The sequence below is a fragment of the Bos indicus x Bos taurus genome, chromosome 6 (genome assembly GCF_003369695.1).
Source record: "Bos indicus x Bos taurus breed Angus x Brahman F1 hybrid chromosome 6, Bos_hybrid_MaternalHap_v2.0, whole genome shotgun sequence".
Taxonomy (NCBI): Eukaryota; Metazoa; Chordata; class Mammalia; order Artiodactyla; family Bovidae; genus Bos; species Bos indicus x Bos taurus.
The window spans coordinates 25,504,900-25,530,664 of NC_040081.1; the positions used below are offsets into that span (position 1 = coordinate 25,504,900).

General features: G+C 38.4%; 1 protein-coding gene across 2 annotated transcripts; it reads left to right on the forward strand.

The window, feature by feature from the left end:
• Positions 1–249: 249 nt before the first annotated feature.
• Positions 250–23,921, forward strand: ADH1C (alcohol dehydrogenase 1C (class I), gamma polypeptide). Of its 2 annotated transcripts, none has more exons than XM_027544000.1 (9): positions 250–354; positions 4,871–4,972; positions 5,747–5,885; positions 8,483–8,570; positions 8,667–8,886; positions 11,469–11,729; positions 17,420–17,555; positions 18,272–18,410; positions 23,337–23,921. In XM_027544000.1, exons 1-9 carry the CDS (start codon positions 337–339, stop codon positions 23,356–23,358), a joined length of 1,125 nt encoding a protein of 374 aa, XP_027399801.1. In that variant the 5' UTR covers positions 250–336; the 3' UTR covers positions 23,359–23,921. The 2 variants fall into 2 exon arrangements, with proteins under 2 accessions (XP_027399801.1, XP_027399800.1); XM_027543999.1 differs by lacking the exon at positions 23,337–23,921 and adding an exon at positions 20,640–20,912.
• The last annotated feature ends 1,844 nt before the right edge of the window (positions 23,922–25,765 follow it).

A 25,765-nucleotide genomic window follows, 5' to 3' on the forward strand; every position in this document is an offset into this window, starting at 1 on the left:
TGGGAATGAGAGAGGAGAAATATGTAATCCAGAAAAAAAAAAAAAGGTACATGTAAGAAAATATTTAACTAATGAAGTCAAGATGTTATTTGAAATTAGCATATTGCAAACAAAGTTAATATTTGAGTGCTGGTTCAGTGCCCTGTTACTGTTGGTTTTACTAGGTCTAAGAATAAGCTGATGGGCAGGGCTTAAAGATCCCAGATCACATGTGGGTAACAGGATGGTGTTCAAGCATATAAGAATCTGTGCAATCTATCTCTTGTATGTACTTGAACAGGGAAGAGCCTGTAAGTCTGTAATTCACATCTCCTGCCAGCAGAGAAAAGAAGAAACATGAGCACGGCAGGAAAAGTAAGGCAATTTTTTTTTTTAGAATTATTCTAATTAATGTAATACTCATGTTTGACTGCTCGAGAGACAAGCATTGGCTAGAAAGGAAAGTTTCCTTTATTCAGGAGGCCAGCTGCCGGGAGCCAGCATATTGCATTTTGAGTGCATATTGCATATTGAGTGCAGCACTTTCCACAGCATCATCTTTCAGGATCTGGAATAGCTCAACTGGAATTCTATCACTGCCTATAGCCAGTGTGAGGAACTCTGCCCATGACAAAGGTCATGAGGAAGGAGGCTCGGCATACGCAAAGGCGGGATCAAGCCTCAGGAGTCCCCCATCTACCCCCAAAACCAGAGTCTGCCTACTTTCTGCTTTGTGCTTTCACCTACACCTCTGACTTTATGGGGGGCTGTCCCCCACTACCTCTCTCTGAAAAAAAGAGTTAGCTTACAGCTCCAGTTAATAATTCCTGGGTGTGACAGTGTTTAACCTACAAACTCCTTTGAAAGTCCTCTAGCCTGCCTGAATAGGTTTTTCCGGCCACACGTGATTGTTCAGAGCCTCCCAACTGTGAGAGGCATGAGATGTTCTAAACTGTCTAAATACAGATTCCTTTGAGCAGTTAAAAGATGGATTAGAAATTGTATTGGTGAAGGGATTTTCACTTGTTGGGCCAATATTTGCTGCTAAGTTTCCATATCCCTTATCTGCTGTGTCCCTGGCAGTGTATTGATTAATATAATTGGTGTAAGTAGTAGCTTTAATGTTTGTAACCTGGGACCCTTGAGTTAATTCTTTTTCTTGTTATAGCCCACCACACCTTTGCTCTGTAGGAATGCAACTTTATCTAATGCTTTTTGGAGGCTGGCGCCTGACTTTAGAATAATCACCTTTAGAGAAACAGGCCTCTGGGCCAGAAGATGATGCAAATCACCTAAGCTTTTGCATATGATAAGTTTGCAGGAAGAAAGCCTGGCTTGCTGCATGACTCTACCCCTTCCCCCATTATCCTCTATGCATAACTTAAGGTATAAAAACTACTTTGGAAAATAAAGTGCGGGCCTTGTTCACCAAAACTTGGTCTCACCATGTCGTTCTTTCTCTTACCTTCTGGCTGAATTATTCAGCCTCTTTTCTCCACTGAATTTCCTCACTGAGCTATCCTTATTTCAGCCGCTTTTCTCCACTAAATTTCCTCACTGAGCTATCCTCATTCTATTACTCTTTATATCCTTAATTAACGTTTAATTAAGCAATTGTTTCCTGATCCTCGCCGACGCCGTCCCCGCTTCGAATTCCCTGGATCCACCGGGGCTGGACCCCAGCAGCCAGCAACCTGTGTGTTAGTCGGTCAGTCGTGTCTGACTCTTTTGCAACCCCATGGACTATAGCTTGCCAGGCTCCTCTGTCCATGGAAATTCCCAGGCAAGAATATTGGCGTGGTTTGCCATTTCCTTCTCCAGGGGATCTTCCCGACCCAGAAATTGAACCCATGTCTCCTGCATCTCCTGAATTGGTGGGCAGATCCTTTACCACTGAGCCACCTGGGAATCAACCATGCAATATATAGAGATACACTATTTAATGAATAACAGAATTCATATATAAATTAGAAATAATTTATAGTGAAATACAACTTAAGATATATGCTTCAATATACAAAGTATACTAAACTACAATTGAGAAGGGCAATACCTAAATATCTTTAAGAAGTATGTAGAGCATCTATATATATTAAAATCTATATTTCCTATATTAAGTAAATGTGAAATAGTTATAGCCAGTCATGAGTAATTTTCAAGTCTAATGTTAGAAATGAAATGTTTTTATCAAGAAGTTATGTCTATATTAAGATATCATAATATAAATGTGTTATTCTTTATAATATAACTTAATATTATTCTTTATAATATAAATGTTATTCTCTTTGATCATAATCATTCTTTTTATGAACATAGGAAAGTTAAATGTGACAAAACTTTTATTGACCTCAAAGCATTAGAATCATCAAGGCTAAGCAAACCGACTGAGATGCAGACGTTGAGAATGGACTTGTGGACACAGCAGGGGAGGGAGAGGGTGGGGTGACTTGAGAGAGGAGCACTGACGCATATACACTATCGTGTGTGAAACAGACAGCTGGTGCGACACCACACAGACAGCTGGTGCGACGCTGCCCTAAAGCGCAGGAAGCCGAGCTCAGTGCTCCGTGGTGACCTAAATGGGTGGGATGGGGGGGGAAATGCGTAGTAAGAGGGAGATTCAAGAGGGATAGGATATATGTATACGTGTAGCTGATTCACAGTTGTACAGCAGAAACTAATACAACACTGTAAAGCAATTATACTCCAATCAAAAAACAAAAAAAAATTTAAAGATAAAGCAAACCAGAATCAACATGCAAATTGTGATTTTAAAGTGTCCTATTATGGCACAATTTAGGGAATTCCCGTAGAAATGTTATCTTCATGCAAAAGCCAACGTGATTTTACAAAACAAAAAAAATAATAATAATACTGATACTGTTGGAACCACTATTTACACTGAGAACAGATATATTTGGTTCTAAGCCTTCCACAGACTCATGTTTATTTGTTCAATGTGCTTACAGGTACAGAGAAATACACGTGGTTGTTCAACACAATCAATTCATGTTGTTTAACTGCTTAATAGCAAAAGCCTGTGCAATTGTTTCTAGTAGGCTTGCTGTGTAAGGAGTGAATTGTGCAATATAATATCTTGCTATAATGGCAGGCCTGTATAGTGTGGCCTATATCAGGCCTATATATATATCAGGCCTATATCAATAAGACTGGTTGGAAACCATACAGATGATCAGTTGGCAGTTTACTTATTTTAACTTTATTTTCATGCGTTGCTGATTGGCATTTACAGTAGCATATTACATTTCAAATGAAGAATACTTAAGAAAAAGAAAATTTTAATTTTTCAAAACTCAGAGTTCAGAGATCAAAAGGGTAGGCCAAATGCATTAATTAAATTTATGAATTACAGGCAATCAATCCCCCCTCCTCAGGTACAATGTCAATAACTGCTAGCTATATGATAACACTTCACTTATGTTTAACCTTCTGGCATTATATTTTCTTCAAATGCTAAATGACAATAGTAATAATACCTACTTTTGTAAGGTGGTTGTGAGAATTTAATAAACTAATACTGGAAAGCATTTAAAATAGTGCCTGGTACATAGAAATAACTCACTAAATATTAATCACTGCTATTATTGTTATCTAACTTCTAATCTTTTGTTAATCTTTTACTATCATCAAGTAGTGAAAGATAAAATGGTATTCATTCTTCAGACACCCAGGTTTGTAACTTTGGGAAAAGTACTCTCAACTATTGAGTCAGTTGAGCCTCAAGCTTTTCATCTGAAAAATAAGACTAATGATTCAGTAATACTACCCTGTGAAGTTTAAAAGTCAAACTCGTATTTCACCCAACACAGCCACTTGTGCCTGCTACATCATTGGCACCCCAAAATTCAATACCTCTCTACCATTAGTGTATTATATCCAAGCACTCTTATATTTCTTGTGGCATTGGCCATGATGAACACTTTGCAAAGTGGAAGGATTTGGTGTATATATAGTAAAAATAAATTATCAGATAAATTTCAATTGAATTTTTATCATGTTTGTAGTATGTTGTTAATTCTCTTTAGAAAAAACTCTCAATTACACCAGCTTTGCAAAAGTGAGGACAACCCTTATGTTACATTCCCAAGCACTAAACATATATGCTTAACTGTTATTTGTAAGAACATCTGTAGGTAAGCTATGCTAGCTAGAAAGTCAAACACAGTTCTCCCATTTTTAAGTGTGTGTGTGTGTGTGTGTTTATGTGTGTGTGTAGTTTTAATCTCTACAATTTTAGGCTCAAATCCAATCTGAAAGAAATCTCTATTCATAAATTATATAACAAAACAGAGCTGCCAAATCTAACTTCCAAATGAGTGATGCAAACAAGGAGCCCATAGAAGAAATAGAGAGAGAAATCAAAAGAGCAGGCAAATAGAGAAAGAAATTCTAGGCTGGGAGGCTTAGGAATTCTAAAGTCAAATCATTTTGGCTTAAGTGGAGAATTGAGCAAGAGGGAAATGAATTTCATGTCAACAGACACTGAATCTGGTAGTAATATGATAGTGATTTAGAACTTCATGGACAAGACAACAGCTTTGGATAAACAACCAATTGCAGAACCACATTAGGAAATAGAACCTTCAGAGGGAAAAACAATGATGATCTTTCTTCATAGAAGAATATATTACATTTTTATCTCAATGTCTCCCTACAGTTAATTCTGTTTCTCTTTCCTTGTGTTACTGCCTTACACATTTTTATAAAAAGTCACTATTATTCTTTTTGCAAATCAGAGGTTGTTCATGTTCATGGAACAATATTAAGTTTCAGACATGGGGCTAGATGGTACATGTAAAAAGATTAAAGGCACATTCCCTGAATTCGAGGCTGGGGGGACAATGGTGTCATCTCTCTGCTCAATTTTCAGGTAATAAAATGCAAAGCAGCTGTGCTGTGGGAGCTCAATAAACCATTTTCCATTGAGGAGGTGGAGGTTGCACCCCCTAAGGCCCATGAAGTTCGTATTAAGGTAAAATTTTTTTCCATTTCTATTTAATCTTAGGTTTAAATTTTTCAGAATGTAACAATGAAAGTAACCAAAGCACTTGTAATACAGTCATCCAGATAGTGGAATTACATTTGTTGTCAAGGGAAGCTGTAAATCAAAATTGTTAAATTTTTTAAAAAGAGACCAAAGAGTATGTACAGTATAATCCTAGTGAAACGAAGAAGAATTTATGTGGTGGCTCAGCAGTAAAGAATCTGCCTGCCAACACAGGAAACGTGGGTTCGATCCTTGCATTGGGAATATCTCCTGCAGAAGAAAATGGCAACCCACTCCAGTATTCTTGCCTGGAAAATCCCACGGACACAGGAGCCTGGTGGACTACAGTCCGTGGAATCGCCAAGAGTCAGATACGACTTAGCAACTAAATAACAACAACAACAACAAAAAAAAGTGCAAACGAATATATATCATTTAAAATCAATTAGCATTATGTGGTGGCACTTAGGTAACTTTATTTTCTTATCTGCATTTTCTATTTCTATCAAAAAGGCTGCATATTATATGACTTCAATAGTTCAGAAACAATTATTTCACAGATTACTCTGCATAAAAGGAAAGTGGAGCATTATCAGGCTGAATAACTTCAGGTATAATTTGAAACTGTATTTGGAAGAGTAGGAATTATTAGCAAAACGCTTTAAAATTCTTCAATGCAATTTCAGAAAATGAGTATGTTAAGTCAATCTGAGGGTCATAGTCTTATCTGAATCTAATCAACCCCCCTTTACCCTATAGATGGTGGCCACAGGAATCTGTCGCTCAGATGACCATGTGGTTAATGGATCTCTGGTCACACGTCTTCCTGTGGTCTTAGGTCATGAGGGAGCCGGCATTGTGGAGAGCGTTGGAGAAGGGGTGACTACAGTAAGACCAGGTACAGAATTCACACTTAGGAAATGTGCCTTGGCTCAGGGCCCCAAGATGATGTAGCCTGGATAATGACACTGAAGCAATGAGAGATGACGTATTTAAGGCTGAGCTGGGACAGAGGTCTCTTTCTTTACCCGCTTCCTGCCTGACTCAGGCATATATGCATCCATGCACTACTGTATTCTCTACATCAGCAAGTATTTCTTGAGGACCTACTAGATGTCAGGCACCACGTTAGATCCTGGGAATACATGAGGATTGAAAGAGACCCAGTGTCTGCCAGGGTAGAGTTCATTATCAGTTAATTCCCATGTTAGTGTTGCCAAGCACTGTCTTCTACCAGGTCCAAAGAAAACTACTGATGAGACAGAAAAAACATGTCTAGACATAGTGGGGACAAACATAATCAGTGTTTTGAACCTGTTCAGGGCTGACTTCACACAGTGGGGATTGTGAGCTCTGGACTGAATCAACATAATCTCTTCTCAGGTGGGACGTGGAGCCCATTCACAGGTTTCCCCTTTGAATATATGGCCACTTTTCCTTCAGTTCAGTTAAGTCGCTCAGTCGTGTCCGACTCTGCGACCCCATGAATCACAGCACACCAGGCCTCCCTATTCATCACCAACTCCCGGAGTTCACTCAGACTCACATCCATCGAGTCAGTGATGCCATCCAGCCATCTCATCCTCTGGCATCCCCTTCTCCTCTTGCTCCCAATCCCCCCCAGCATCAGAGTCTTTTCCAATGAGTCAACTCTTCACAGGAGGTGGCCAAAGTACTGGAGTTTCAGCTTCAGCATCATTCCCTCCAAAGAAATCCCAGGGTTCAGAATGGACTGGTTGGATCTCCTTGCAGTCCAAGGGACTCTCAAGAGTCTTCTCCAACACCACAGTTCAAAAGCATCAATTCTTCAGCACTCAGCCTTCTTCACAGTCCAACTCTCACATCCATACATGACCACTGGAAAAACCAAAGCCTCTACTAGACAGACCTTTGTTGGCAAAGTAATGTCTCTGCTTCTGAATATGCTATCTAGGTTGGTCATAACTTTTCTTCCAAAGAGTAAGCGTCTTTTAATTTCACGGCCGCAGTCACCATCTGCAGTGATTTTGGAGCCCAAAAAATAGTCTGACATTGTTTCCACTGTTTCCCCACTTTTCCTTAAACGATGATTAAACGTGACTGGTTACCAATTTTCTTGAATATTTACTGTATCCTATTATTATATATTAATACAAATATTTTTAGAGGTAAACAGTGAATAAACAGAAAATTTCCATGCCATCATTGCATATAATCTCTTAAATGTTATTTTTCTGAGTCTTTTGGATAAGTAGCATAGATGATTAAAAATAAAAATTATGTTTAATTCTAAAAAATCACTTTAGCTAGTAGATTTGACCTCCCGACTTACAAAACATTTAATTGACCTGTAAACCAAAAACAATAAAATAAGTTGTCTGGTTTGAGTTTCAGCTCTTAATATTTCCTTTAGTTAGAAATCTATTAATAACAAATGACACCCCTACTTTTCACCCCTGCTCCCTCCACCAGTAAAAATAAATTATCTACAAATCATCAGCTACAAACATTTGAAAGTCAGTTCCTATCCTAAAAGAAAGTATCTAACTCATTATTGACGGTTGAGGTTTTCAGAAGACTGTCTTAAATTCTTACTTGTCCTTTTTTTGTTTGTTTTCCTTAAAAAAGAATTAATTTTTTAAAAGAAGGATTCATTTCATAATAGAGATAAGGATAATCACTTTGAAAAGCCAGGAAATGGATGTTGAGGTTCTTATTTTTACTGTATTATTACTATTACTATTACTGTACTATTACTATAAACTATTAACAGATTATCTAGTGGAACTATGGCAGACTGCTCACAACTGAAATATATATTTATACTTATATTAGTAGTAAGACTATTTAAGGTTTAATTACTAAATATTAAATGAGATCATATCTATAAAATCCCTAAGAGAAAGGGCACACAATAAAAGAGAACTATCAACACAGTGGAACTACTTTTAAAAATCATGTTTTCCACATTTGCAATTTCTTTGGGCGTCTTCAGCACATATAAACTCAAACCGATAACAATACTGACAGCCAATGACCAAGACATAATGCTGACAGGACCCTATTCTTGGAGACTTCTCAAAGTCAAGTGCCTCTAATACATATGTATAAGCTTTAAGTTAACCAGTCCATTCTGTAGGAGATCAGCCCTGGGATTTCTTTGGAAGGAATGATGCTAAAGTTGAAACTCCAGTACTTTGGCCACCTCATGCGAAGAGTTGACTCATTGGAAAAGACTCTGATGCTGGGAGGGATTGGGAGCAGGAGGAGAAGGGGACGACAGGATATGAGATGGCTGGATGGCATCACTGACTCGATGGACATGGACGTGAGTCTGAGTGAACTCCGGGAGTTGGTGATGGACAGGGAGGCCTGGCGTGCTGCGATTCATGGGGTCGCAAAGAGTTGGACACAACTGAGCAACTGAACTGACCGAACTGAAGCTTTAAGTTCTTACTTAATTTCTTAATTCCTGTGTAGAAATTTAAGAAGAATCTGTTTTATCCTCATCCCCAGGTGATAAAGTCATCCCACTCTTTATTCCCCAGTGTGGAAAGTGCAATGTTTGTAAACACCCAGAAGCCAACCTTTGCCTGAAATACCAGTGAGTATCTGTTACTCTCCTTGGCAGTGAAGGAAGCTGCACGCTAGTTTTGCTCCTGTCTTATACCCGCTTGTGTTTGTGTGTTGCACTGACCAGGCTGAAGGAGCCTCGGGGGACCCTTAATGATGGTACCTGCAGGTTCACCTGCAGGGGGAAGCCCATCTACCACTTCCTCGGCACCAGCACCTTCACCCAGTACACAGTGGTGGATGAGATGTCAGTGGCCAAGATCCATGCAGACTCACCACTGGAGAAAGTCTGTCTCATTGGCTGCGGATTTTCTACTGGTTATGGGTCTGCAGTCAAAATTGCCAAGGTAGGAATAACAATGAGTGATAAAACCAGCTACACTCAGACTGTCACGAGCTAAAAGCAAAGCAATTTCTCACAGGAATCTGAGATCATTCTTCACATTTATTGGAAGCTTTCCCCTCTTCTACCATAATAGCATTGCTATGCTCCACAGAATTGAGGATGTTGATTAAAAGTAGAAGATACCCTCAGAAGGAATTCAGGGCATGTCCTAGAAAATGTATCTGTTACCACAAATGAAAAGCTATTGATAATTAGTTAAGAACAAGTAAAGGTGTTTTCCATAATTATTCTTCTGTATGTGTTCTTTGTGGTATTACTAAGTTTTAGACCTAGGAGTTCATTTTATCATTCATTTAGTGCCTACATGAGCCATGAACAATAGGTTCTGCTAAGTTTTGAGGAAGCAAAAGTAAACAAAATGAAGGGGCTGACTATGAGTTTAGTTCATGGATCCTCTACTCCCAGAATTAGGATCAACAGGAGATTCCAGAGCCTGACCTGATATCCTGATATACCTCCAAACTGAGGGTCACCAACATGCCCACTCTCTGTATCTCTACGAGGAAAGCAATAAGGCTTCGATGATGCATGAAGCATTTATTCCACTGCTATACTTCCTCCCCAGCCATGAACACACACACACACCCAAACTTCAATGTGGCAGGTTTTAAGGAGAAATTCTTTAAAGTCTTCTCTTCCTAAAAGGTTGGAAATCTAGTAGTATCCTTTTGTTTTATGGACTGACACCCAGAGACATAAAGCCATTTGCCCTACATCTTACAGGTAGTTAACATGACAACTGCGACTAGCCTCCTCAAAACTCCTGCTGAATGACAAACCACAGTAGATATTTACCAACACTTTTAAATCACAATCACAAGCCTCATCTTTTTCTAAGGTAAAAAAGTGGTGTTGTACCCCCACAGAATGTTTTCTTGGTACAGGAGGAACATTTTATCCACATTGAAGTCTGACTATAACAGACTAGGTTTATTAAACAGTCCCTTAGGTAAGTTAAGCTATTGTGAGTGCGTGTTTTCCAAATTTCTGTGACCTTAGCACTAAGTCCCTTGTGCAATTGCATCATCTGAACAGATTGTCTAATTGAACCTGCGCACAGAGTGGAAGCCAAGGGTACTTGTGATAATGGATTTCATCCATTATTAAAATATAAACCAGCTTTTCATTGCATTATTTTTCATTTGTGTATTTTTTAAAGCAGAGATAAAGACCCATTAAGAACACATTGATCTCAAGCTGTATTATCTTAAAATTACCTGTTAAATTTCCCCTGTTGTTAAGTTTGCTTAAGCTGGGGATAACTCTTCTCTACTTCACAGCTTCTTTCTGCTCTCATTATACATCATGACTACTGAAAGTTTTTGAACCAAGGTGTTAATTATTGAGGGTTCAGTTGGATTATTTTCTCAGTCTCCTCTCTTCCATTTATTAATTTCCCTAGAATTGTGTTTGTGTATGTGTGATGGACTGAAGCTGGCATCAACAGATTTGAGGCACTAGATTTTCTTCAAGAGGGGAGTCACTAGCATCTAGAGCTCAATGGTCATCCAGTCCGCTGGCTCCCAGCCTGGGTTTCCCACTGGAGTCACTTGGAGACTTGGTCTTGCCTGCAGAGTTGTTGTCGTTGTTTAGTTGCTAAGTCGTGTCCTACCCTCTGTGATCCTATGGACTGAAGCTTACCAGGCTCCTCTGTCCATGGGAATTCCCAGGCAAGAATACTGGAGTGGGTTGCATATCTTTTTCCACTTACCGGCACAGAGTCTGATTTAATTGCTTATGGGCTGTGACCTGGGTATTGAGATTTTTTTTAAAGCTTCCTAGGTGAGTCTAACGGAGAAGGCAATGGCACCCCACTCCAGAACTCTCGCCTGGAAAATCCCATGGGCGGAGGAGCCTGGTAGGCTGAAGTGCATGAGGTCGCTAAGAGTCAGACACGACTGAGTGACTTCACTTTCACTTTTCACTTTCATGCATTGGAGAAGGAAATGGCAACCCACTCCAGTGTTCTTGCCTGGAGAATCCCAGGGATGGGGGAGCCTGATGGCCACCCGTCTATGGGGTTGCACAGGGTCGGACACTACTGAAGCGCCTTAGCAGCAGCAGCAGCAGCAGCAGCAGGTGAGTCTAATGTCCAGGAACATTAGAGAAACACTAATCTAATTCAAACCCATCATTTCAAGTGTGAGGCAGCTAAAGTCAAAAGAGGTTTTTACAAAAGGTTGGACATAATTTGAGTAACTTCTGAAAAAAACAAAGCATGGCGCTTTATACAATTTAGGCCCTTTCTAACAATTGTTGGTGGTGGTGGTGGTTGTTGAGTTGCTAAGTCATGTCCAATTCTTTGTTAGCCCATGGACTGTAGCCCACCAGGCTCCTCTGTCCATGGGATTTCCCAGGCAAGAATACTGGAGTGGGTTGCCATTTCCTTCTCCAGGAGATCTTCTGACCCAGGGATTGCACCCGCATCTCTTGCATTGGCAGGCAGATTCTTTACCACTGAGGCACCTGGAAAGCCCTTAACAATCATTACTTAATCCATTTTCACATTTTCTGAAAACACAGGTCACCCAGGGCTCCACCTGTGCCGTGTTTGGCCTTGGAGGAGTTGGCCTGTCTGTTATTATGGGCTGCAAAGCAGCTGGAGCAGCCAGGATCATTGCAGTGGACATCAACAAAGACAAATTTGCAAGGGCCAAACAGGTGGGTGCCACGGAGTGCATCAACCCTCAGGACTACGAGAAACCCATCGAGGAGGTGCTGAAAGAAGTGAGTGGTGGAGGTGTAGATTTTTCATTTGAAGTCATCGGTCGGCTTGACACCATGGTATGTATTTTGAAATGTGTCAAGACATAAGCTTCTGCATTCTAGAGTTTTCTTTAATGTGGCAGAATATAAGCATTATATAGAAAGAATATTTTTAAAACTATGATGATTTTCCATTTCCTATTTGTTACCTGGGTTGCTTAATTTATTATGATGAGGAATCTCATTCCATCAGTCAAAAACAAACAAACAAACAAAAAAAAAAAACCTGTCACGAGTACGAGTATCATGTCCTGTTTAGAGAGGGAGGGGGGGTTTACTGAGCCATCATAAATTTAATTTTTAGTTTTAAAAATTCAAACTCAAGTACATATAAAGAATATAAATTCTGTTCTCAAGTTGGCAAGTTTGATTTTTCAACACATTCTTAACAAAAAATGATTTAACAATATTTGTATGTTTTAATGAATTCTCTTTTTTCAAGACCATACTTGGACCAAAAAAAAAAAACCAATGAGAAACTTTAGGCTCCTTATCATTTTATTAACAGAAAATATGCCCCGTTTATCACAGCAGACAGCACAGTGCCTGGTACATAAAAAGCATCCAAATCTGTGTGCTGAACTGAATAATTAAAAAGGTCAACAGGTTTTCCCACCAAAAAATTTTAAGTGATATGTATCTTGTAGTGTTGTTTGCAGATTACATGAGATGACACATGTAATATATTTAGCAACTGCCACCTGTCAGGGGTAAGCTCTTAATAAATGTTATCTGGTGTTGTCAAAAGGAAGTACCATTTCCAACTGTGCAAAACTTACATCATCTTTAAAATATACATGATATTTCCCTCCTCCAGGGGATCTTCCCAACCCAAGGATTGAACCCAGGTCTCCTGCACTGCAGGCTTTCTTTACTGTGTGACCATCAGGGAAACCCCATACATGATACTACTTTCAAATAATTACAGATATCATCAATTGCAACAGAGAACACATCTCTAGCTACATTCGCCCTAAGCAGAATTCTCTAGAATCCTAGTGAATAAACCCCCAGAGACCAACACAATCACTCTCTTTAGGTTCTCCAGTAAGTCCCAGCAGTGCTGCTAACAGGAAGCAGCACCTTAAGAGTAAAGCTCTTTGCAGCCTTGACCAGGAACAGTTATTCCATAGACGACTGATGTTCTAAGGCTGTCGCTTTCCAAGGCTGTCACTTGCTCCTTATGCCATTTTTAATATGGTTTTTCCTCCATTTTCTCTTGTGGAATTGGATTATTTTAAGTATCTGATAGCCACATGTCCTGAGGTTCTCTGATCGTCCAAGTGTCATACTCCAAAATCAAAGGGTCAACTACTATATATTTCTGGGGTGGGGGGTGTTTTCCTAAACAACTTTCTTACTACACACATGTCTAAAAACCTGACTGGAGGGAAAAGGCTTTCTTTTTAAGTTACAGAGTAAAAATAAATAAAAGCTCACAGAAGGTCAAAGCACATTTAAAATATGCCCATTTTCACCAACAGCTATATGGCTTTTTTGGCCAACAGCTTGCTCCTTGGAAGAAAAGCTATGACCAACCTAGACAGCTTCTTAAAAAGCAGAGACATTACTTTGCCAACAAAGGTCCATCTAGTCAAAGCTATGGTTTTTCCAGTAGTCATGTATGGATGTGAGAGTGGGACTATAAAGAAAGCTGAGCGACGAAGAATAGATGCTTTTGAACTGTGACGTTGGAGAAGACTCTTGAGAGTCTCTTGTAGTACAAGGAGATCCAACCACTCCATCCTAAAGGAAATCAGTCCTGAATATTCATTGGAAGGACTGATGCTGAAGCTGATGTGAAGAACCGACTCATTAGAAAAGACCCTGATGCTGGGAAAGATTGAAGGCAGGAGGAGAAGGGGACGACAGAGGATGAGATGGTTGGATGGCATCACCGACTCAATAGACATGAGTTTGAGTAGGCTCCAGGAGTTGGTGATGGATTGGCATGCTGCAGTCCATGGGGTCACAAAGAGTCAGAAACAACTGAGCAACTGAACTGAATTAAACATCATTAATTAGAAGGCAAAGCAGATCAAAATCACAAAGGGATTATTACCTCATACCTCTTCGAATGAATATTATAAAAAAAAAAAAAAGCAATAGCAAGTGTTGAAGAGGGTGTGGAAAAAAGGGAATTTTGTGCACGATTGGTGGGAATATAAAACAGCCATTATGAAAAGCAGTGTAAATGCTCCTCAAAAGATTTAAGATAGATCTTTTATCATGTGATCCAGCAATCCCACTTCTGGAAATATATACAAAGAAAATAAACTCACTATCTTAGACATGTGCATCCCCATGCTTATTGCAGCATTATTCATAATAGCCAAGATATGGAAACAACCTAAATGTCCATATGGATGAATAGATAGAGAAATTGTGAGGGGTGTGTGTGTGTATAATATACATTTGTGAACGGTATATATGTATATATATGAATGAATATTATTCAGCCATAGAAAAGAAGTACTGACATTTGCAAAAACTTGGAAAAATCTGGAGGACATTATGCAAAGTGAAATAAGCCAGACACAGAAAGACAATTATTGTATGATCTTTCCTATATGTGAAGTCTAAAAAAATTCAAATTCTTAGAACCATTGAGTAGAACAGTGGTGGCCAGGGGCTGGAGGAAGTAGGGGAGGAATAATGGGTAGATGTCAGACAGTACAAACTCTCAGTTATGAGCAAGTTCTGGAGACATCCATGTACAGCATGGTTACTATAGTATTATTAACTATAGTTAATAATACTGTTAATAATACTGTTTTATATAACTCCAATTTGCTGAGAAGGAAGATCTTAAATGGTCTCACTGCAAAAAAAAACTAGTAACTGTGTGAGATTATAAATGTGTTCACTTAATTGTGGTAATTATTTCACATGGCATATGTATATTAAATCATCACACTATACATCCTAAAAACTCATGGCGTACAACCTAAAAATAAACGATTTTTGTCAATCATACTTCAAAAAAACGGGAGTTCAGTTCAGTGCTCAGTCATGTCCAACTCTTGGCAACCCCATGACTGCAGCACACCAGGCCTCCCTGTCCATCACCAACTCCTGGTGTTCACCCAAACTCATATCCACTGAGATAGTGATGCCATCCAGCCATCTCATCCTCTGCCATGCCCTTCTCCTCCTGCCTTCAATCTTTCCCAGATTCAGGGTCTTTTCAAATGAGTCAGCTCTTCGTATCGGGTGTCCCTAAAGTATTGGAGTTTCAGCTTCAACATCAGTCCTTCCAAGTGAACACCCAGGACTGATCTCCTTTAGGATGGACTGGTTGGATCTCCTTTCAGTCTAAGGGACTCTCAAGAGTCTTCTCCAACACCACAGTTCAAAAGCGTCAATTCTTCTGCACTCAGCTTTCTTCACAGTCCAACTCTCACATCCATACATGACTACTGGAAAAACCATAGCCTTGACGAGATGGACCTTTGTTGACAAAGTAATGTCTCTGCTTTTTAATATGCTGTCTACGTTGGTCATAACTTTCCTTTCAAGGAGTAAGCGTCTTTTAATTTCATGACTGCAATCACCATCTGCAGTGATTTTGGAGCCCAAAAAAATAAAGTCTGACACTGTTTTCACTGTTTCCTCATCTATTTGCCATGAAGTGACAGGACCAAATGCCATGATCTTAGTTTTCTGAATGTTGAGCTTTAAGCCAACTTTTTCACTCTCCTCTTTCACTTTCATCAAGGGGCTCTTTAGTTCCTCTTCACTTTCTGCCATAAGGGTGGTGTCATCTGCATATCTGAGGTTATTGATATTTCTCCTGGCAATCTTGATACCTTATGCTTCTTCCAGCCCAGCGTTTCTCTAATGTACTCTGCTGCTGCTGCTGCTGCTGCTAAGGCGCTTCAGTCATGTCCGACTCTGTGCAAACCCAGAGACGGCAGCCCACCAGGCTACGCCATCCCTGGGATTCTCCAGGCAAGAACACTGGAGTGGGTTGCCATTTCCTTCTCCAATGCATGAAAAGTGAATAGTGAAAGTGAAGTCACTCAGTTGTGTCCGACTCTATGCGACCCCATAGACAGCAGCCTACCAGGCTCCTCTGTCCATGGGATTTTCCAGGCAAGAGTACTGGAATGGGTTGCCATTGCCTTCTCCAATGTACTCTGCATATAAGTTAAATAAGCAGGGTGACAATATACAGCCTTGATGTACTCCCTTTCCTATCTGGAGCCAGTCTGTTGTTCCATGTCCAGTTGTAACTGTTGCTTCCTGACATGCATACAGGTTTCTCAAGAGTCAGGTCAGGTGGTCTGGTATTCCCATCTCTTTCAGAATTTTCCACAGTTTGTTGTGATCTACACAGTCAAAGGCTTTGCCATAGTCAATAAAGCAGAAACAGATGTTTTTCTGGAACTCTCTTGCTTTTTCCGTGATCCAGCAAATGCTAGCAATTTGATCTCTGGTTCCTCTGCCTTTTCTAAAAGCAGCTTGAACATCTGGAAGTTCACAGTTCACGTATTGCTGAAGCCTGGCTTGGAGAATTTTGAGCATTACTTTACTAGCGAGTGAGATGAGTGCAATTGTGCGGTAGTTTGAGCATTCTTTGGCATTGCCTTTCTTTGGGATTGGAATGAAAACGGACCTTTTCCAGTCCTGTGGCCACTGCTGAGTTTTCCAAATTTGCTGATATCTTGAGTGCAGCACTTTCACAGCATCATCTTTTAGGATTTGAAATAGCTCAACCAGATTCCATCACTTCCACTAGCTTTGTTCATAGGGATGCTTCTTAAGTCCCACTTGACTTCACATTCCAGGATGTCTGGCTCTAGGTGAGTGATTACACCACCGTGATTATCTGGGTCATGAAGATTTTTTTGTACAGTTCTTCTGTGTATTCTTGCCACCTCTTCTTAATATCTTCTACTTCTGTTAGGTCCATATCATTTCTGTTCTTTATTGAGCCCATCTTTGCATGAAATATTCCTTTGGTATCTCTAAAATTCTTGAAGAGAACTCTAGTCTTTCCCATTCTATTGTTTTCCTCTATGTCTTTGCATTGATCAGATGTTTATATCTTTCCTTTTCTCCTTTGCTTTTCATTTCTCTTCTTTACACAGCTATTTGTAAGGCCTCCTCAGACAGCCATTTTGCCTTTTTGCATTTCTTTTTCTTGGAGATGGTCTTTAGGGTAAATGTATATAAATTAGGAAAATGGTGCCCATTTAAATGGGCAGTAGAAATATGGATCCATTAAAAAGGAAGACCATCAAGAGGAGAAGAGAGAAATATTGATGATATAACTGACCATATATCTGGTTCACCATCAAAATACCTGGTTCAAAGTACTTAGTGCAAGATATCTACTTAATAATTAAATAAACTAACCATTTCAGATTGCTCTGGGGTCACATGATGATAAACGTTACCTTTATTTGAAGAATCAGATTATATATGTGTAATGGTATTTTCATCTTTATTATTTTCTAAAGAAGATTTATGTACATAAAACATACAATTTCATTCATCTACCGTTTCATTCAAAATATTTTCTGGGCATCTTCTAAAGCCACATGTAGTGGCTTTAGGAAATAATGGGAAGTGAAGAAAAAGCCAATCTCTTCCAGCCACACACTCACAATTTAACTAGATCCATAGCACATGATACTGTGTTTCACAAATGGGGACTACCAGAGAATCCACTTTAATGATGCTACATATTAATTTTATTCCAGATGTCTGCCTTGCTGTGCTGTCAAGAAGCATATGGTGTAAGCGTCATTGTAGGAGTACCTCCTCATGCCCAAAATATCTCTATGAACCCCATGTTGCTGTTGACTGGACGTACCTGGAAAGGAGCTATTTTTGGTGGTACGTGGCAACCTACTCCAGTATTCTTGCCTGGAGAATCCCAGGGACAGAGGAGCCTAGTGGGCTGCTGTCTATGGGGTCGCACAGAGTCCGACACGACTGAAGCGACTTAGCAGCAGCAGCAGTTAGGCTTGAGCGCTAAATTCTTACTAAGGTCAGGAATTCTTCCCTTTTGCAAGTGACAAGGCAAGGGTTTAAAATGCAATGTAGTTAAAAATACACTAAGATTCCTTTGTATCTAGAGGCTCCAAATCAACTAGATGTGGAACTAATGTACCCAAAAAGTCCCAAGGTAGACTTTAGTGGTGTCCCCATAAACTGACTAGGATCTTTCAGCATCATCTCTTTTGGTGACTGCATAATGCACTGAGATGCCTAGGAGGATCCAGGAAACCCATAGCAACAATTTATGTCTGCACTCACTGCCCAGATGTCGACAACTACTGAATCTCTTCTTGACTCTGAGAACAACCATCTACACTATAACTTCTCTATGAGGGAACTAATAACCAAAGGCTCTGGTTTGTTGGGCGGGGAGATTTTTTAAAAGTCAAATCACTTCAAAAAGATATTGAAACATACACTCTTATTAACCTCAGCAACAGTAGTCTGTGGACACTTTATAAACTTTCATTTAAATTTTATGTAGAAAGTCTTGTCTCTAAACCTCTGCTTATATCTGGATGAATCTAACATTGATGTCACTTTCTTTTCAGGCTTCAAAAGTAAAGAATCTGTCCCCAAACTTGTGACTGATTTCATGGCTAAGAAGTTTTCACTGGATCAGTTAATTACCCATGTTTTACCACTTGAAAAAATAAATGAAGGATTTGACCTGCTTCGCTCTGGAATGAGGTAGATTTTAAGTTTTGGTGGGGTTTGACTAACAGAGAAAAAGAGGTTGAAGGATGAGAGAAAGGCAAGGATGGATTGCCTTGGTTTTCCATTCCCAGTTCAGTCTCTGCATGTAGAACACATAAGATTATATTGCAAGAAACTAAAATGCTTTGTATTTCTTGTTCTGCTGAAGCTAAATTATGTTGGTCACAGCAAATCTGAATGATCAGACCCTCTGCCATCTTCACAAGAATATTCTCTGCTTTGCAAGGAAAAAGAATCAGAGACATATAGTCATATAACATGGAGTTATCCCAGTCCCTGCCTGGCCACTTAAAATGGTTGACTATTAATAGCTACAAATTTAAATTACATTCCAGACATCCAAAAAACTCATTATGGAAGTCAGTGGAGCTATACAGGCATCATTTTCTATGCATATATTACTTTTTTCAAAAAATGCTGACTATTATTTTTACTCTTATTTCTCCATCTACAATGGATTTTTCACAAATAAAAATTATTGCAAAGAGGAAGGGTACAAAATGCTATTTTAAATGTTTAAATCTACATTTTCTTCAAAACTTACAAAACAAAGTCAGTTTCATTTTCTACCTTTAATATTAATCTTTTACAAACACCTAAAAAGAAGAATTTCATCACTTGCATTTATAAATGAGACACAGTTAGTTATAGGTAGTTTTACCTAACTCCCACCTTCTTGTTCCACAGTCTCTGCTTTCTCTGTGACTTCACACTTCTGCTCATCAGGTTTTTTGGTTTTAAACACTATTTCTTAAGCAGCTATACACATAATATATACTAGACACTTAGTCTGATAAATATAATTGAAGAAGGAAAGAAACTAGCATCCAAACAGTACCAGATCACATACTTTCTAAAAAGCAGTTTGGTCATATGTATAAGAAACCTCAAAAAAAGAAACGTAGATCCTATGTCCCAACAGTTACATTTCTCAGAATCTATTCTACAGAAATTATGAGATATGCAAATGAACATATCTTTAAGCATGTTTATTATCTATAACAGCAAAAATTGGAAACATCCTAAAAGTTGAACATTAAAAGAATATTAAATAAATTCCAAACATTACTAGAAATTAATTAAGCCATTTAAAAGGAAATGATTTCATTAAATTGGGAAATTCTCCTGATGTAATTTTAGGTTATAGAGTAGAGAATACAGAACTTATATATATAATACTGTTCCAAGTTTTCAATCAGAGCAATAAAAACTTAACATATGTTTAGAAAAAAGATAATCAAAATTCAAGAAAATATTAACATTGATTATTTCTAAGTTGTGGGATTACAGGTTATTTTTACTTTCTTCTTTATATTGTTTTTTAGTTCCTAAATTATCTATATACATTTTTTCATATATATGTATATATATACACACACATATATACATATATACTAATAATTTTTTAAGATACATAGATCATCTTTTTCTAAACCATTTGTCCATCAGAAGATGGTTTTTAGAAAGGACATTAGTTCCAGTAAAATGTTACATTTCTGATCTTCCAAAGAATAAAGTCTCTCCAAACACAAATCAACTTTTTTTCTACTTTTAAGTTTTCTTAAGCATTTCTTTATCTAAGCTTTGTTAAAATTTTAACATGGTCTTAACTTTATTACATTATCAGCACTTTTAGGCACATTATCTATCATCTTATAATTTGTGCAACTTTCTATTTGGATTTAAATCCCAGGAGCCCACACGAGATGTATGTTTTAAAGTAAGGTACAAGTCTCTCTAAATCCTGCATCTATCATCTCTACAATGGAAATAATATTAGAACCTGCCACATAGTGTTGTTTAAATAGAGGTTTAAATGATTAAATACATGATGAGGCTCTACAGAGTGACAGATAGCATGAACTTATTACATGTAATTATCAATTGTTATTTTGTATTTGTTATTGTATAAGGAATGTAGACTCTCAAAAATGATATTTTGAAAATCTAATACACAATGAAGCCTAAATGATAGTCACACTCAGAACGTTATAATTGAGATTCAGGTTGGAGAAAGACAACAGAAAGAAAAGATGAGCTGACCTTTTACTTGACTTGAGTGCATTAGGAATGGGAATGGAATAGCAGGAAACAAACACAGCTTTTCAAAGAGACAAACTGAATGCTCTTTGTACTCTCCCATGGAAGAGTGTATATTATCTAAACACTAAAACAATTTCTATCTTTTATTTTCGGTTTCAGTGTCCGTACCATCCTGACATTTTGAGACCATACACACACCTTCACTTCTGGCAGTCTTCTGCCTCCTCTATCATCTGAAACATCAGCCAAACATCATCAATAATTCTGTCCTTCAGAGGTACTACCAATAAATTGCACATGGGAGCTTTCCAAAAGAAATATAAATCAATGTGAAATCATTTTTCAAGCAAATTTTAAAAATTTAAGTGAGAGCTAGATAAACCATCATATGTGTAATTGAGTCTAATAAAGTCTTCTTAATCATTCTGCTCATGTTGAATCATGTCACCTTTCAGACTAAGGAATGGTATTTCTTTTGACTTCTTGTACTTTTTGTGTCTTTGCCACCCTTAGTCTTTTAGCCGTAGTCATTGAGAAGGACCTTATTATACTTCCCCTCAACATACATGTGATGGTGTATTGTACTCAAAATTGTCTACCTGTATGTCCACTGTCTGTATTTTCCTCTTTAGGAAATGTAGCAAAACCCTACAGTAAAAACTATAGTTTGAAAAAGAATACACTCTGATTTATAAGTGGAGAAGGTCCAGAAATTCTAAATGAAGGAAATTTTTTAAGGTAAATATCACACATGTTTAAGGTGAAGGGAAGTGTTTTTATACTACATTTCACACTACATGTGATAAATGTGAAGTTTGAATACTAAATCTGAAAACTGAACTATTCTTAGAATCATATTCCAAAAAGCCTAATTTTTACTCAAGAAAGAAGTTTATTGGTTAAAAGATCTTAATTATTATCATTGCAACTGTAGTTAACTGAAAATGAGCCATAAGGTAGCTAAAAAGTAATATGGCAACTTGAAGTCTAGGGATGGGAATAAAGCAGCTGTGGACACAGCATGTAAAATGGGTAACTAAGAAATGGCACAAACATCCAAAGCAATGGATTTTCTATGCACATACACATATAGATGTATGTTTTTGCAAAAGTATTTTTGAACGAGAACTTTTCTATTAACTACCATGGCTTAAGTCTGCAACCCCGAAATATTTAATTGTTTTGAACTTGTGAAAGCCTATGGTACCCACTTGTTAATCCTTTCTCTAAGGAAGATTTACATTTTGAGCTTCATCTCTAAATGTGTAATGAAAGCTTATTCATGTAAAGAGTTTTAGCTTAGTTTAGTTTAGTTTACATGTGACTTGCTTCGATATTGTAGAAAGGACTCTAGACTCAGAGCAAGTAATCTACCACTTCTTTGTGACCTTCAGTAAATTACTCAACCTCTCTAAGCCCATTTTATCCTTTGTTTTAAGAAGTCATGAACTGATTACAGGTTCATAGAAAATTAGATGGAATGATGCCAGTGAAAAGGCTTTGTCAACTATGAACTGCCATGTAAATGTAGGTAACAGTGTCATGGTCTTCTCAAAGACACTGAAGCAGATATTTAGGGTTGGGGGAGCTTTCAGAATATCCCTAGGTTTTCAGAATGTCCTAACATCATGGAACACTACGTTCTCATTTTGATGGGTGCTCCAGCGCTTTTATCTTGGTGCTGATAATGTGAGATACTGAGGACAAAGAGATGGTTCTAAAGGCCCATGTCACATAGTGGGCATAAAATCCTACTGGATGCACAGAGGTCTGCATCCAGTTCCTTCCCCCCAGGCGTGGAGAGCAGGTGGAGAGCGGGGTTGGTGAGCATATTAGTGTTCTCACAGAGGGGCACAATGCTCCATGAGGTGTATGAGAGGGAGGTGGGGGTGCCTTCTGCACCCAAAACTTCCTCTCTATTCACATTGACATTGGCAGGGAAGGGGACGTTGAAATCAAAGTAGAAAAATGGAACCACAGAGTGGCTGGTATGCTGTAATGGTGCACACGGTCAGTGTGTCCTGCTGGCCTTCAGCGATAATTTTGACTCTAGAATCAAGAATTTCCAAATTTGCTGCTGCTGCTAAGTTGCTTCAGTCGTGTCCGACTCTGTGTGTCCCCATAGACGGCAGCCCACCAGGCTCCCACATCCCTGGGATTCTCCAGGCAAGAACACTGGAGTGGGTTCCATATTTGCTGGTTTCCTTTAAAAAGTGTTAACTATGAATATATATAGCTTGCACTCACTTTCAGCCAACCACAAAAAGCTTAGTCAAAATGAAGAAAATTTTCAAAATTTGTAGAGGAGTAATTGCATGTTGATGGTTTAATAGCATTGATACAGTGACTTAGCTCCTCCAAAAATAGTAAATAAAAAGAAGTAATATAATTAAATTATATTATATAATAATATAATTAAATTAATCCTTTGCTACTTTACAAATCATACAAGCTACTCTAGAATTAGAAAGTCATTTTGACAGAAGCATTCAAAAATTACTCAAAAGTTAGAGTAGAGTAAGAGCAAGTATGTATTTAATAATTATATTCTTAGACACCCTAATACTTAATTCCATTAGCAAATGATTATTGAACAAATAACCTCTACCAAGTAGTCCCCCAAAAATGTTAAATGGACAATTTTATTGAAATAAATTAAATTACATTTATCTGAAAAAATACGCAGCAATGTTCAGGAAACGGGACATTGCATAGGAAGAGAAACCAAACTCAGTGTGGCAAGAATAAAACTAGAATGAGAGCACTATACGCACTCAAGGCCAAGCACCATTTTGATGAAATTAATGATCATGCATGTGTCCTTGTTCTGCTCATTTCATCCACTTTGGATCCAAGGTCCAGAAGATCATCTGTATAATCTTATCTCAGTCATCAAAAGAACCTGGAGGTTGCTGAATAACTCACAAGGTAATAAATAACTCACAACAAAGAAATTACAGAGGTTTCCTTGTCCAGTCTTGCTCTTTGAAGTATTTGCCATGTCAGCAAATAATTTAGTAGGTTTATTATGAACAAGTCAGAAGTCATCAGACAATTCTTACCTAAAAATGATATTTAAAGACTACCATTCACCAACAAACCAATAATTTCCAGTGTTTGGGAGATGCCTAATCGCCTTAAAGGGTTATAACTACAACTTTGAAGTGAAGAGAAATTTAGTACTTTCTAAGTTTAAATAATGAGTGTTTCCTAGCTAATTCCAAATTTTAGAATGGGTGAGAGAGAGATTGAGAAATAACTTGAGGACTGAATATTTCTTTTGTTATTGGTTTTTTACTTGTGATGAGTACCTTTATGGCTTATTCTCCTAGCAACTTTCAAAAATGCATTACAATATTATCAGCTATATTCTCTATGCTATATACTACATCCTTGGGATATTTAGATGGTAACAATAACCTGGTGTACGAGACAGCAAAAGAGACACTGATGTATAGAACAGTCTTATGGACTCTGTGGGAGAGGGAGAGGGTGGGAAGATTTGGGAGAATGGCATTGAAACATGTAAAATATCATGTAAGAAACGAGTTGCCAGTCCAGGTTCGATGCACGATACTGGATGCTTGGGGCTAGTGCACTGGGACGACCCAGAGGGATGGTATGGGGAGGGAGGAGGGAGGAGGGTTCAGGATGGGGAACACATGTATACCTGTGGCAGATTCATTTTGATATTTGGCAAAACTAATACAATTATGTAAAGTTTAAAAATAAAATAAAATAAAAAAAAATCAAAAAAAAAAAAATAAACTGAAAGCTTGTACTTTTTACCCTTATAACTATTTCACTCACCCCCAACCTCCACCTATGGTAAACATTCTGTTCTTTATATCTTTGCGTTTAGTTTTTTGAATTTCCATATGCAAATGAGACTATTTCAGTCAATTCAGTTGCTCAGTTGTGTTCAACTCTCTATGACCTCATGGACTGCAGCACACCCAGGCTTCCCTGTCCTTCACTGTCTCCCGGAGCTTGCTCAAACTCATGTCCATCAAGTTGGTGATACCATCCAATCATCTCATCCTACATTGTCCCCTAATCCTCCTGCCTTCAATCTTTTCCAGCATCAGGATCTTTTCCAATGAGTCAACTTTTCTCATCAGGTGACCAAAGTACTGAGTTTCAGCTTTAGCATCAGTCCTTCCAATGAATATTTAGGACTGAATCCTTTAGGATTAACTGGTTTGATCTCCTTGCAGTCCAAGGGACTCTCCAGAGTTTTCTCCAATACCCACAGTTCAAAAACATCAACTTCTTCAGGGATCAGCTTTCTTTATTGCCCAACTATCACATGCATACATGACTACTGGAAAAACCATAGCTTTGACTAGATGGACCTTTAGAGGCAAAGTAATATCTCTGCTTTTTAATATGCTGTTGAGATTGGTCATAGCTTTTCTTCCAAGGAGCAAACATCTTTTAATTTCATGGCTGCAGTCACCATCTGCAGTGATTTTGGAGCCCCCCAAAACAAAGTCTGTCACTGTTTCCATTGTTTCCCCATCTATTTGCCATGAAGTGATATGACTGGATGCCATGATCTTCATTTTTTGAATGTTGAATTTTAAGTCAACTTTTTCACTCTCCTCTTTTACTTTCATCAGGAGGCTCTTGAGGTCCTCTTCACTTTCTGCCATAAGGGTGGTGTCATCTGCATATCTGAGGTTATTGATATTTCTCCCGGCAATCTTGATTCCAGCTTGTGTTTCCTCCAGCCCACCATTTTGTGTAATGTACTCTGCATATAAGTTAAACAAGCAGGATGACAATATACAGCCTTGACATACTCCTTTCCCAATTTGGCACCAGTCTGTTGTTACATGTCCAGTTCTAACTATTGCTTCTTGACTTGCATACAGATTTCTCAAGAGGCAGGTAAGGTGGTCTGGTATTCCCATCTCTTTCAGAATTTTCCAGTTTGTTGTGATCTACACAGACCAAGGCTTTAGTGTGATCAATAAAGCAGAAATAGATGTTTCTCTGGAAATCTCTTGCTTTTTCAATGATCCAGCAGATGTTAGCAATTTGATCTCTGGTCCTTCTGCCTTTTCTAAATCCAGCTTGAACATCTGGAAGTTTATGAGGTTCATCTGGAGGTTCACGAACTGTTGAAGCCTGACTCGGAGAATTTTGAGCATTACTTTGCTAACATGTGAGATGAGTGCAAATTGTGTGGTAGTTTGAACATTCTTTGGTGTTGCCCTTCTTTGGGATTGAAATGGAAACTGACCTTTTCCAGGTCTGTGGCCACTGCTGAGTTTTCCATT